This window comes from Limanda limanda, chromosome 1 (assembly GCF_963576545.1).
Source record: "Limanda limanda chromosome 1, fLimLim1.1, whole genome shotgun sequence".
In the NCBI taxonomy this organism is placed as follows: domain Eukaryota; kingdom Metazoa; phylum Chordata; class Actinopteri; order Pleuronectiformes; family Pleuronectidae; genus Limanda; species Limanda limanda.
In genome coordinates, this window is record NC_083636.1 from 14979999 (window position 1) to 14994711 (window position 14713).

The 14713-nt window shown below is 41.5% G+C and overlaps 1 protein-coding gene across 4 annotated transcripts in view; it reads right to left on the reverse strand.

Annotated features, from left to right (window-relative positions):
• LOC132997975 (ELKS/Rab6-interacting/CAST family member 1-like) overlaps positions 1-14713 on the reverse strand; it is a 119271-nt gene that overhangs the window by 56704 nt on the left and 47854 nt on the right. For all 4 annotated transcript variants that reach the window (XM_061067515.1, XM_061067511.1, XM_061067514.1 and 1 more), the window contains one exon: positions 2357-2492. In XM_061067515.1, the coding sequence (XP_060923498.1) occupies positions 2357-2492 (136 nt within the window). The remainder of the gene's footprint in view (positions 1-2356; positions 2493-14713) is intronic.

Here is a 14713-nt window from a genome sequence, read left to right on the forward strand (position 1 = left end):
CAAACCACAAATGTGAACCTCATGGTGATGCTAGAAGTAAAGTCAGGGGCTCAGGGGAAGTCAAAGACCATGAATGACAATAAAAGATTTTACAGCAATCCAACCAAAAATGGTTGAGCTATTTTAGTCTGGACCAAAGTGATGGACGTGCAACCCTACGATGGCAAACGTGATTAAAAACACAAAACGTAAATCAAATCCAGCCTCTGCAGAGACAGTATTTGTGTGTTTTAAATCATTGCAAATTGATTATTTTTGGACTGTTTGCTTTGATAAAACAAACTCTCTGACTCTGGTCAATTGAGATTACAGTTTTTCACAATTTTCTGACATTTACAGTTACTTTGAGCTCTAGAAACTTGGAACATACAACATCTCTAATTCAGTGATGACCACTTTTGTGAAAATGTATTTGATTTCAATAATTGCAATAACGTATATTTGGCAGCGTGGCTCTGTTCTGGGACCCCCCGCATTAAGGTTCTGAGAACAACAGCTAAAAGACCCAGGCACAGAACAGAGCAGGCAGCAATGACAGTGATTGGGTCAAATTCAGTATGAAAAGAAGGTGCTTGGGTGGAGGTGGGTTGCAAAATGGCTTTTTCAGTGGATGCAGGAAAAAGGGCAGGCAGCTAAAGCATCTTAAATAAAGTGCACAATATGAGCTAGGACAATTTTAAGCTTAGGAGGGGATCATCTGGGCCATTAGGCCGGCATAAAGATCTGCTACTCACAGTGCACGTACACTGGGTTGTGGCTGAGCTTGACTTTGTGACCTGCCTGAACGAACGCTATGCTCAGTTTTCTATAAGAGTTTTCTCCCCTTCGTTATCAAGAGGTTTCTTTATTTATTTTGGGTCCAAAGGTTATTTTGGGGATGCTTCTGGGGATTGCAGCGTAGATTAGGCCCAAAAATTCACGAGGTGTACGCCTACGTTGTACAAAACCATCCTTGATCTGACATCCACCACATCTGACAGTGTGTGTTCTAAGTTTCCCTCAAAAGCAGCTTTCCCTGTCACATCTCGCCTAAGACCTCCCCAGAGTCAAAACCTTGGACACTCCTCATTCCGATGTGCTGCTTCCTGCGACTGGAACAAGCTGCAAAAAGACTCACAAATCACACGATCGGATTTCCATCTGCCTCCGAGGACTCAAGAATTCCCGATCAAGTAAAACGAATGAACTTCCCACCAATGCCCTATAAAAATAGAGCTATTTCTTCTTCTTGCCAGGCGACTTTCCTGGTTACAGTCGAATGGCTAACTGGTGGAGACAGGGTGGGACCCAGAGGATGAGACATTACAACTGGCCGTGAACAAACCTCCGGAACATCTCCAACACATGTGCTGTGAATCCGCATCCAGGTCCAACATTACTTGGTGTCTGACTATGCAGCGACGCAGACAGATCTTAATTGAATTAAATATTCTCATTGTTTGGAGTTAAATTCTCACTTGCATTCCATTTACCGTCCTGAGTGCTGGTTAAACACACACTAGTTATGGTTGTGACCGCTGCGGTCTCATAAGTCTGAGTGACTCACATAGCTATCAGCTCATCACCTAACCACACGCATATGCATGAATGACAACTTCCAAACTGCTTAAGCCGAGGATCACTCACCGCCACAGGGAGCGAATGCTGATTCGCGTGCGCACACATGCACGCACAGAAAGAGTGTTTTCATCTGCCTCTAATCAGAGAGACCAATGAGGTTAACGATTACTGGAAGAGGAGAGGCAGGGCGAAGGGGAGGATGGACGAGGAGAAAAAAGGAAAAGAGGGAAAGTTTAGGTAAAATCAAAAGTAGTGAATTAGAGGTGAAAGGGAGGAAATATGAGGGAATATGAAGAAAACCGCAGCCATTATCATCACCCGACACATGGCTGCTCATCTCGTGGTCACTTGACGCCACAGCAGAAAATGAGGAGATGCTCTCTCACCACAGGAAGCGTTAAAAACCCACAGCATTCATTTCATCGTTCGTGGTTGTCTTCTTTCCCCTCTAATCACCTCTCCTCTCATTTTATCAACCTTTTTTCCCCCTTTGCCTCTCCATCTTCCATCTGCTCGCCCTGTCAGTCATCCTCCTCAGTTACCCCCTCTCACACTCCCTGAGCGAGAGCTGCATCCCGCGCGCGTGTGTGTGTGAGTGTGTTTGACATTGCCTCAGGCTGCTCCCTGTCATAACTGTCACATTACGATGAAGCATTGTTGTGATAGCAGACTATATTCAAGGTAGGACATGGAGGAGGAGGAGAGAAACTTTTTCCTTTCTCACTTTCTTCACTCTCTCGCTTTACCCCTCCAACCTCTTACAGTTCCTTCCCTCCTCTTCCACCCTCTTTCCTACCTGTATCTGCTGGGAGCTTTCATTCAGATTGTCCTCTCTCTTCTTGGCCTCCTCCATCAGCATGGCGTTCTTGCTTTTCTCCTGCTGCTCCTTGTGCCTCAGGTTGGCCGCCTTTTTAGACTGGTCCTTCATCTGCCTGCAACGCACAAGCACACACAAAACCAAAAAATCAATAGTTGAAGTCAATAAAGCAAAAGATACAGACACTCACTAAACACAGATGTCGACAGAAGATGGGGGAAGAGGACGATGACCACACACTGAGCTGTAAGTGTGAGGAGCAGCTTTATATATAAAGACATTAACTGGTAGTGATCTTGGATAAGTGGTATCTTCAATAAGACATAAAATAAGATAAAATACGAAAACGAAAAGGGTATTCAATTCAAATTCAGAGAGGTCCAGATAGAGAAGATTTCCTCAAGCAAAGATCCAGAACATAGTAATGTCTATCTAGTGTAATGGTTCAGCACAACATAGAAAAGAAGAATGATCAATCTAAAAGTGGAGGCTATGCTGAATTTAACACATGGACTTGGACCATGGACCTAGTTAATTAAAGTAGACTTAACATCCAAGATGATGAATGTGCAAGTCCCTGAGTTATGTCCAACGAGAACATTGGCTGCAAATCATTACTCTATTTCATACATTCCTGTCAATTAATATCAGGAAAAAAATGGGGAAATTCTTTGAATGAGTCTGAATAACCCAAATAGAAGAATGGGATATTACTGGAAATGCCCACTTGTCCCTTGCAAACGATACATGAAGAACAGATCCAACACAATTCTAAAAAAACAACGTAGGAACTGTATTTCTTCCAGAAATAAGGAACATTTACATCTGGGGGCATTGTAGTGCTATATCCTTATTTATAGTGAAGCTGCTGAAAGTACCAGTTTTATCCTGTCACAGCATTAACATGAATCTGCCACAAAGACCCCACATGTATGCACACAAACAAACAGCAATACCAGCTAAACTGAAATCACTGGGATCTACAATGCTGCCGGATGACATTTAATATATCGAATCAAACCGTCAAATTCACAACACATTCAGGACACAGTACCTGCTTGTGCCGCGAAGAATAAAAGACACAGGGATTAACTGTTCTGTACGATACAGTGCAGATATAAAAATCCCTTGGGGCAAATATAATGTAAAGATCAGTGACTGAATTCAATGAAAAGCTATGAATCAATGACGAGATGACATCTGAGATTCTCCACAGCGGGAAGCATGGGGTTCTTTTCAGAGGGGGGATTACTGGGTGTCGGGAAGCGGAGTCTAAATCATCGTCTGGGGAATGACGGAGAAAGAGCGCGCAGGAAAAAACGAGGGAGGAAGAGAGAGCGGTATTCTTCATGGGAGCCGCAGGGTTTGGGAACGGAGAAAGGGTTTGATCCCTGTTTAAGCTGTCTGGAAGCCATTGTGGCTCTGTCACAGACCTACAGTATCAGCTATCACACCAGCTTGACTTGATCAGAATCTCTCATACCTTAAACACACACACACACACACACACACACACACACACACACACACACACACACACACACACACACACACACACACACACACACACACACACACACACACACACACACACACACACACACACACACACACACACACACACACACACACACACACACACACACACACACACACACAGGAAAAGACACTTGTGAGACAAAAGTAAACAACAGGCTGAGACATTAGAAATTGATCAAACTCAATAAAAGTCATTCTTTCTGCGTGCTGCATATGCCTCGAGTCTTTTGTATGTTTGCATTTAAAAAAAAAATCTGTGTACAGTTCGTCTGCCTGCACTGTGAAAATATTTACGCATGTGTGTTCCTGCTATCATAACCTTTTTTTATAGACTCGTAGATTATCTATTTTCTCCACATCCACTGCTGCAGCTGCCAGTAACCGACCTCCAGTGATGGGAATCCACGGCGAGCACCATCTCGCACCAGGAGCAAAGTATGTGCACTCGCGGGAAATCACTTTCACGAGCCGTACGCTGCGTTTGACCTTTGAGTCCACGTCACAAAACGCTGAGCTCGACTTTTTGAAATCATGCAATCTAACAGGTATGCTGTGTCACATATAACTTCCACCAAAGAGACTACGTTTTCTCTTTGTAAGTTTGTTTGTCTGTTCGTTAGCTGGGCTGCTGGATGTGTCAGGAAAAAAAACCTGTAAAAAAGTTGGTGTGGATCCAAATAAATCAAATAAATACTCACAGCCGAAGTCATTGTCTAGAGTGTAAATATTTAATCACATCCCTTTCTTTTATTGTTCCCATCTTCCTACGCCTTCAACTACCTGCTAAACTAAGCTAAAAATAATGGAGGTCATCCATCAAATTTCTTTTGCATCAGTATGACTGCCAGGGAAGTTGAGAAATGATATTGGCAGACGATGGAAACATAAAATCCTCAATGTGTTTGCTAAAAGGTCCAGGGGGCCCGATTGCAAACTGTCCAGAGAAATTTGGGAAGCTGGAGGAAAAACTGATATTTGACGACAGGGGCCAAAAAAACGCTCTGCAGCACCTGGCTGCTCAAAACTCGCAGAATAACAATCGGCGTGCGTGAGTGTGGTTTCCACTTGTGTTGTCTTTGTGTGCGGCTTATAAGTGTGAAGCATAACGTCAGATTCATTATGGGGATTTTTTTTTGGTATCCTCTGTTGGGTGCTGATTTCTATTTGAAAACTTGGGATCGATTTTGCGCTATACGCCCTGTGTGCATGTGTAACAGGTCATAAACAGGCAGGAATGTTCCTATTGGAGGATTTCCAGGAAGCTCCAACCATCTGGTTAGCTCTCTGAGGTTTCCCCTGCTTCATGCTACATTTACTCCATGTATGTGCACGTTGAACGGACATTTGGTCTGCGATGTTTCCTATTGACTCAGCACTCAGATCTTACTTACACTCTCACTCTTTCCTATTTCCCTTTTTCTAACACTAAACACTTGTTTTGCTCAGCCCCTCTCTTGTTTGGCTGTATCTCTCCTCATGTGTATCATTTACATGGGGAACTATCACGCATCTGCCTCAGACCACAGCGACTTCCTCTTCATCTTCTCTACGCCTTGCTCTCCCAAACCAAACCCTGCTCTTTCCCCGCACTTATTTTTCTACTTTCCTTGGACGCCGCTTTATAATCATTTGCGTGATAGCAATCATTTATTTGCATCAAGCCAATCTGAGAGGACAAATCGTTTTTCTCCTCCTCTTTCCTCTCAGTCTCCTCCAAACCCACACCCTCGCCAAAATGCAACATTACCCTTTACCCTTCGGATAAAAATATTTTCATCAGACCACGGACCATTTCCTCCTCTCCCTGATGTCTGCCTCTCCCTCTTTTGTCACTTCCACCTCCCGTACTCTACCTTCCCTCGCACTCCTCCTCTGTAAAAAAGATAAACCATGGATCACAGGCGGCTGCAACAGAGGTCAAACAATCCCTCTCCAACTTTTTTTTACCATAGGGGTTTTATCATCTGCATATATATTGTCCCTGTGTTTGCTTGTGACAAGTTTCTAGTCCTTCTACATGGATGTAACATGTAGAGATACTCACGACATAAAGTAACAGCTTGAGCTAGAGTTTAAGAATGCAAAAACTACAAATATATAAAATTCTACTGTTAAATGCAGATCGTTATATTCATAAAATCATCTAAACAATTTAACAATTCACAATTTCTCACTTTCAAATGAGGAAAAAGGCTGTGGGTTTGTAATAATCCTAGCAGGCAGGAAGAGATTAATATACTGATAATGACATGACCATGATTCCAATTCTATGACACTAAATGCATCATTAGTTTAAATAAATGGATATTATCATCTAGTAACTTCATTATGAGGCAGTTACCGAATCTCTTACTTCTCTATTTCATCCTCATCTCCGTCCTCCCTGTGGAAAACCCCTGAGAAAGGAGAATTTCTCCACAGGGTTTGATAAAGTATGAAAGTATCTATATTTCTGTATTGTTATGCAACTCTGACTGTTAAATGAGTTCAGATTCTGCTGTACTGTACACCATGTGTCAGGCCAGTCCTTTCTTTCCATTTCCACCCCTCTCTGTCGTGATGAACACACCAGATGTACCATGAATATAGATTTTTGGAAAATTGCAGTTTTGATTTGAACTCAATGGCTCGGCTGAAGTTGTTTTAATGCGCGAAATGTTCCTTTGCTCTACCCACAATGCTGTAAACACAACATGCTAATGTGCAGTGAAACCGCGTCTATACACACACATCAAAAAGTGCTCATGTACTTAATTATGCAGTCTTTGAAACGCTGTATGAGCGAACACGCAGGAAGACGTTTACTCAAACTGTGGTGATATGATGCACGCAAGCACACCATGTGCGGACAGACTCACACAGACACACAAAGGCATACACAGTACACACACACAACTATGCACTCGTTGACATACAGTATGCACGCACACAAGGTACAAGCTAAACTGTGGTGATATGATGCATGCACACAGGCACACGCACACAAACACACATAGATAGAAAGTGGGAGAACTGTACCAAACACAACCTGCTTTGTATTAGATCAAATTTCTGGGTTGGACCACACACACATTTTTAAAGCACAGACACACACACAGACAGACAAACACACACAGTTGTGCGTGCACCTTCACATAAACCAACAACATGCATCCGTTTCCCACCATTTACAGAAATACACTCATATAAACACTGTGGCACATACTGTAAATCATAAATCACGCTACCACAAACAAACACAAACATACTTGTTGACAGCCCTTTGAAATTCCTAAATTTATCAAGACCACAATAATATCTATACGTACTAATGCTAAACGCACAGAGTATTATATGAACTACCCAAATATACCAACATAGAATAACCTTCATTAAAGCTTAAAGTTGTAAAATAGTGAGTCCTGCTCTCAACCACCAGAAAAAAAACTAAAAACAAACACACATTCACACATTTTATAATCTTCAGTAAACATCAAGCGTTCCAAAATAAAAAAACAACATTTTAACCTCCCTCATTAGCATGCTGCTGATATTCAGGGAGCCACATTAAGGTAATATTAATATTACATTTGGAGCCCTGTATAAATATTTGATCAGAAATGCTCTGGGGGCTCATGTATGTTTACTGCACACAGTTCAACCAACATTAACATCAAGGATTTTCTTTTACTGTTCGGAATTCAGTATTTCCTTTGAAAAATACAGGAAACATTGGTTTGGCTTACTAAGCCTGTAAAAACTAGGAAACATACAAAATAAACGATCATAAGCACGATACTGTAGTCTGGTCTTTCTCACGTCGGATGCGGAAGAGAATCTTGCAGTACAAGGAGGACATTTTTGAGGAATGAAGAAAGAAATAATAATAACAACAATAATTTAAGGTTTGCAGAATGGCAGTGGGATATCCCTTGGGTGGACCAGTTAATTTGTGGGGTAAATAAGGAGGTAAGGCAGCTGGGGCCTTTGTGTGGATATGTGTACTAGGTGCCATGATGTGGGATACTCGAAGAAAGCCTTTAAAAACACTGTGATAAAACTGCAGACAGAGTGAAATGTCTTTTTCAATTGCTCCTGTCCTTATGAAAATAAATCACATTAAGGGGATACTTCCACACTTGAGAACGAAGCACGCACTGAGCTGAGAGTGTTTCGATAAGAGTAACAGTGTAAGCATGTAAAGAGGGAGCTGGAGTTGATGTTGGCAGTGTCTCTGTTTAACATGGAGGACAACAAAGTCCCTGAGTGAAACATTGACACTACTCATAGGCCCCGCTCGTATACCTGCCATTAACAGGCGTCCTGGCTGAACCGGTCGCGAGGGAACGGCTCCGAGCACAGGTGTGAAAGAGCTCAAGAAGCGTCGAGGGCGAATTATGATCCAAACGCTCTGTGAGCACAGGAAGGGGACAGCCCTGTATTACTGTGTAATAAAACAAAACAATACAAAAACACCTCCCTCCTCCCCAGTACTATGTGCTTTCCTCACTGATGGATGGAGTTAACTTCCTCTCCGCCTGTGACCCATTAAATACCATAACAACGAGAATGAAATGTCTTTTTTTAATTGCTCCTGCTCCGGTGAAAAAATAAATAAATCACATTTTAGGGATATATCCACACTTCACTAACCATTCACTGAAGTGAAAGTGTTTCGATAAGAGTAATAAGCATATAAGAGAGATGAGGGGTTGAGGTTTGAGTTCTCCTGAAGCGGTCGGAGAGATCTCCCTCCATTTGATGCTATACTGTCCTATCAATAACGGCAAAATGCTCCGATTATATCTTAAAAAACATATTAATCTGACTACCAAATATAAATTTTCTTATTTTTTCCTCTTACTTCCTTCTGTGTCTGTCTCTTTATGTATCTCTACCCTTCCAGTAAATCATCTGTAACAATAAGGTTATTCTGTCCCACTTATCTGTACATTTACAGAATAAATGTTGCACTACTTTCTTCTCTTGTTTTTGTCTCGCTTAACCAATAAAAAAAGAAACAATCCAAGCTTCCCGACCACCTTTTTAGGTTTGTTTGAATGTTTCTTTCTCTGGTATAAAAACAATATTTTATAGGCATTGAGTTCAGTTTATGCCAAAGCAAAAAGTCACTAATTCATTACTCGTCTACATATTGTGTTTAGATAAGGTTGAAAAAAACATGCAAAGAAAAAAGGGTTGTTTTTTTATTAGGTATTCTGTAAGATCCCAAACAATGAGAAGCTACAAAATGCAAATATAAATATGACAATACTACAAAGCAGAAAAATACTCCACTAATCAAAACTGTGCCCTGTGTGTGTCTGTGTGTGTGTGTGTGCAGGTATCTTAAAATATAACTCAGTACTCATGTCTTCTCTACTGTTGTCACCCACTTGCTTAAAAGTGTGTATGTGTGTGGAATACAGAAAAAAAACGTGCATGGTCGCTGATACCTTGCGTGTGCGTGTGCATGTGTCTGCTTGTTGTCACCCATTAGCTGACAAATCCGCGCACAACCTCAGCGCTCAGAGTCGCACATGACCTCAAAGGGATCACACTCACACACAAAAGAAACAATGCAATTCCTTTTAAAAGCTACAGAAACCTTGATGTCATCGACTTGGCAGTGGAAGAGGAGTTCCTTAGCTCAAGATCAAAACAGCCAGAGGAAAAAAAATACAGGATGAGAGAAAAAAGGATAGAAGAAGAAAGATACGTTTTTTTGTCATTTTTTTGTTACCAGCAAGTTTTCTCTCTTTTCTCTCTTTCTTGTGTCTATCCCCCTCTAGAGTTGAATCACAAAACATCCGAACAACAGCGATGATAAAGCTGACAAGACGGCAGGGGGATCAGTGGCTCTACCAGCAAAGAAAGAGCTGGCACTCAGACCACCAGATTTATGCAGGAAACAGAAGGATGAAGTGGTTATTATGTGGTTGATCACAATGTGTTGGTCAGAGATATTTCAATATGACTTTAATATGTCTGTTAGAAAAGACCGAATTCAGACGTCGGGGGTTTTCATGCTGAAATGTCATTAGAGTCACTTTCTGAGTAAAGACCATAGACTGAATATTAAGATGTGGCGTCATTGGCACAAGATGGCGGCGTTTCTATGCAGCAATATTTTGGCTTAATTTCTGGATAGTGGAAGGAAATAGACTTGGACCAAGCTATATAATGCTACACTCAAAGGAATAGTTGGAGACAGTTAGCTTAGCTAAGCAAAAAGATTGATTTCATGAGTTTTGGAGGTGCTGCTAAGGAGACATTTACAGCCCTGGACTGAAAAAGGCTGGCTGTTACGTTCGTATGCTAAGCTAACTATCCCTTGGCTAGAGCGTACTTATCGTACAGATATGATAGTGGTGTCCATATTTTCTCCAAATTCTCCAGAAGAATGTTAATATGCTTGTTTCCCAAAATGTCAGACTGTTCCTCTCAGCCCCCACACTAAAAGTTAATGGTCTAATTGAGGTCATGACAACTTTGAGAGTCAAACACGGGGACACAGGCCAGGAAAGATAGTGAACTACGAGTGGAGCAGATGAAAAATGGTTCGCCACAACTTGAGCGGAGTCCCAGGCCATCTCGGCCGCTTAACAAAATCTGGAGTGATTTCTCTAGAGCAGCCGCAAAGACAGAAACCCAGAAGAAGTAAGAAGACCTCTGAGCAAAAGTTCACGGCTGTCCAAGTTAATAATGGCAACTCGCCGCGGCAACGTTTTTTGCTTGTTTGCTGTGGGAGCCTCAAATTTAAAGTTATTAAGTCAGTGCTTGCATTAAAAGTTCAAATAGTGGTGTAGTGATGAGACTAGCAGAGAGTTATCAACGAAGGGTGAAAGAACAAGACAATGATGTTTCCTCTTGAAATATAGCAGCGTTGTGTCAGAGAACAAGAGCAGAGGGAGAGTCAAGGTGTCTCCCTCAAAGACAGACAGACACGATGAGAATGATTAAAAGAGTTTGTGACGGAGTGAGTGAGATGAGAGAGCGTCTCGATGCAAGGACAAGGAGTATGACAATGAAGGAGAGAGATGAGAGAGACAGTGATGGAGGATGGATGGAAGAAAAATAGGCATGCGGTACTAACCTTGAGGCAAAACTGGGTAGAGCGGGAGACAGTGTTGCATTGAAAAGATAAAAGAGAGAGAAAGAGAGAAGGAGCAGGAAAAGGTGAGAGAGGGGAGAGAGGAGTTGAGCGTTAGGTTAGTCAGCTTGATCACCCTTCAAAGAGGAAAGAGATGAGAGACAGGACAGAGACAGGACAGACAGACGGGACATGGCCAGGCAAACAGCTGGGCAGGCAGGTAGACGGTCACACAGACAGATCAGTCAAATGCAGGCATTGCTTAGACGCCCGCTCATCTTATAGGACCTCTACAGGCTTGACCTCTGAACATATGAAGAGATAACGCAGACTTCCATGTGTTTTTTGAGCCCAAGTAGATTATATGACTATTCTTTGATGAAACACATTAATGCTAGTTTTAATATCACATTTGAAACCAAATTTATAGCTTTTTTTTTTTACATTCATGGGTTGAACACGGCTCATAACGTCTCTGCATCATGAAATTTATACATATTCGAAAATGTGACATCCTCTGAGGGAATCTGGAGAGCGGCACTCATTTTCAAATCTATCCTGAGAGGAAAACCCTCAGACAACAGATCCTCTACTAGACGTATCCCATCCTCTTCTGCCCCCCCATGTCCTCAGACACAGCTGTCTCACACACACACCGTTTGAACTACTACCTGAGATAGTTGCCTATGCCTGTGACAGCTCAGGACTTCTCCTCCTCCGGTTGCTTCAGCCCCCGCTGTCTCAGCAGCGCCCACCTGTGCCGGCGGTTCAAACGGTTCAGGACGACCATGGTCTTTGCCATCAGGAAACCCCGGAGATGAAAAACCTTCTACCTCATACGCCATTTTTCGTCACAAATGTGTGTGTGCTGCTACTGGAATCGTCTCTCATATCTAGACAACCACGATAACTTAGCTTTAGCATGCTAATTGTTATGACGTATTTGCATCTTAGCCCCACCTCCCGGCAGTGTGTTCTGTTCTAAAGGATTTTTTTGCATCTCCAGGGAAAAACACTTAAGCCAAAACTTGAACTTTAAAACTGCAGTTACACTCTAAGGGAACACATGAAAATCCAATAACAACCCATGGAAAGTGAGCAATTAGCCAATCAAAGCAGACGCTGAGACTGAGATCACTACCAATTATTTCTTCTTCAATAGTTTGGACACTGCAGACCACTTCTCTGGCTTCCTCCTGGGGTCACTTGGACAGTGAGCGGATTGTGGAGCGGTGGAAAAGTCTATTAAAAAGGCGCACGACATGCAAACGTTAAGATATGAAATTGGAAGAAAATTTACTTCCTAATTTGGTCGGCCCCAAAAGTATTCCACACAATCACTCCTCCTGAAACTGGCACGGCCCGAACTCCAGGGTGAGCTTATGCCTGGGAACGCACACAGGTGTCAGCGTGCCAGAGACAAATTGTCCATTACAGAACAATATAACACGCAATAAACTTCACTAATTTACCATTACTCAAGTTTATATTCTACATATCTCCAAACCACTTTCCCCTTTCTCTAATTTTCTCTCCATTTTTTCCCTTGCCAGTCTTTTCTGTCAGTTTCATTTTCTGTTTCTCTATCAGCGCTATGTTGCCTTCAGCGTTTCTTTTCTCTCTCTCTCAACTTCTCCACCCGTTATTTCACTGTTTTTCTCCCTCTACCACCACCTTCCTTTCCCTCTTTCTTTCCCTCTCTCTCTGTTTTCCACTCTTCCATCCAAATCCTTTATTTTGGCCATCAGGGCAGATTTTCAGCTCCATTTCCCCTCAGTGTGAAGTCACCCAGTCTGCTCCAATTACCATCCTAGTTACTGAAATAAATAACCTGGTACCATTACAGCTGCTTTTACACTAGAGGAGAACGACAGAGGCTTTATTTTTACTCTTATTTTACCCACATCTGATCTTTTCATTAGTAGCGTTCCCAGTGTTCACTCGTAGCCCAGGGTTAGTCGTGGTGCCAAGCTACGAGTTGGCTAAGGGCAAATTTATCCTTATCTGACATACCTGCTACCTCCAGGCTAAGTCTACAAATTTACGGCAGGGTAATGTAGCCCTGGGATAAAGTCTGTATTAGTAGGGCCAATGTTTAGCCTAGTTAATGACTGTATAAAAAAGTTTAAAACACACTATATTTTTGTTGAAAGGTTTCCACACCATCAAGCATAAGACATCTGTGGATAACCAGTAACATAGGAGTTAGGTTAAAATGGCGCAGAGGTATAATGACAGTAGTTTTTGATGCAGTTTGGTAAATTAACTTTTATCGCTCATTCTATCATTCTGTTATTTTTATTCTGTTTGCCTGATGAAAGTCTAGTACCTGATTTCCAGTTGGACAGTGTGGGGGAGATCTACCATTAGGGACAGCTCTTGGCAAGTAAAGGAATTAGTTTTGATGCTGAACGTTTCCTCTAGACTGGAAAGTCAACAGCTACTAATGCTAATGTTGGCTCTGGAGCAATAGCAAATACTCCATATAGCACCTTGAATGCTTAACCACAGTGTTGAGTTAACCAGGGGTACAGCTTCCTTCATCATACAACCAACAGCTAAAGCAAACCTATCTTCGCATGTTCTAATATAAGCTCTACAAACCAATCACTTCACATCAAAGTAAACGTGAGTGCTGGTCTTTCTTTTTTTTTTTTTTTAATATTCTTTTTATTGGTTTTTAACCATTTTATAGAACAAACATTAGAAAAACAGAACAGACAACAAAACAAACAGAACAACAACAAAAATCCCACCCCAAACTAACAATGAGCACTGCAGTATATATCCTTACACACATATATACATATATTTATATACACACATACACATACCCATACATATATACATATATACATATACACATATATATATATATATATATATATATATATACACACATACATATATACACACATACATCCGTGTATACACAAACATACATACATACACAATCAGCAGGATGACAGGAGATAGACAAGGGAATAGCGTATATAAAATAAAAAGAATGAAACAAATAAAATAAAAGAGCAGTTAGTCCTCCCCTTCCAGAAAAAGAATATGAGTTATGGCTTTTGTAAGAATGAATGCACCGGTTCCCAGATCTTCCAAAACCTGACTGATTTGTGATTGAGGTCGTGGGTCAACTTCTCAATGGGGAAAAGAGCAGAAATCTGCGATATCCACATGTCGACTGTAGGGACCTGAGGGGTTGACCACCTCAGCAAAATACATTTTTTAGCCAAAAATAAAAGAATTATCAACAAAGAATTAGTGTCCGCATCAAAGAGATTGTCTGGGGTATGACTGAGGAGACAGAAAGAGGAAGTCAGCAAGACTATTTTACCCGTGACCTCCTGAATTACAGAGTGTACCCCCTTCCAGAAAGTCTGTATAAGGTCGCATGACCAAAACAAGTGAATAAATGTACCTTTATGTACTTTACATTTATAACAAAGGTTAGAGGTGTCAGGGAACATTCTCTGGAGGCGAACAGGTGTGTAATAGGTTCTAAAAAATTTTTTAAAGTTCTGTTCATGTATGGAGATTGAGGTACATTTGGGGAAAACCCCACTACAGATCTTGTCCCAGTCTATAGGGTTAAACGTCACCTCCAGGTCGCGCTCCCATACCGGCTTCAAAGAGTCATAACCTGAAGATTCAAAATAAAAAAGTGAAACATAAATCTTTGATATCAGTTTTTTGGGAGACTTAGCCAGAATTAT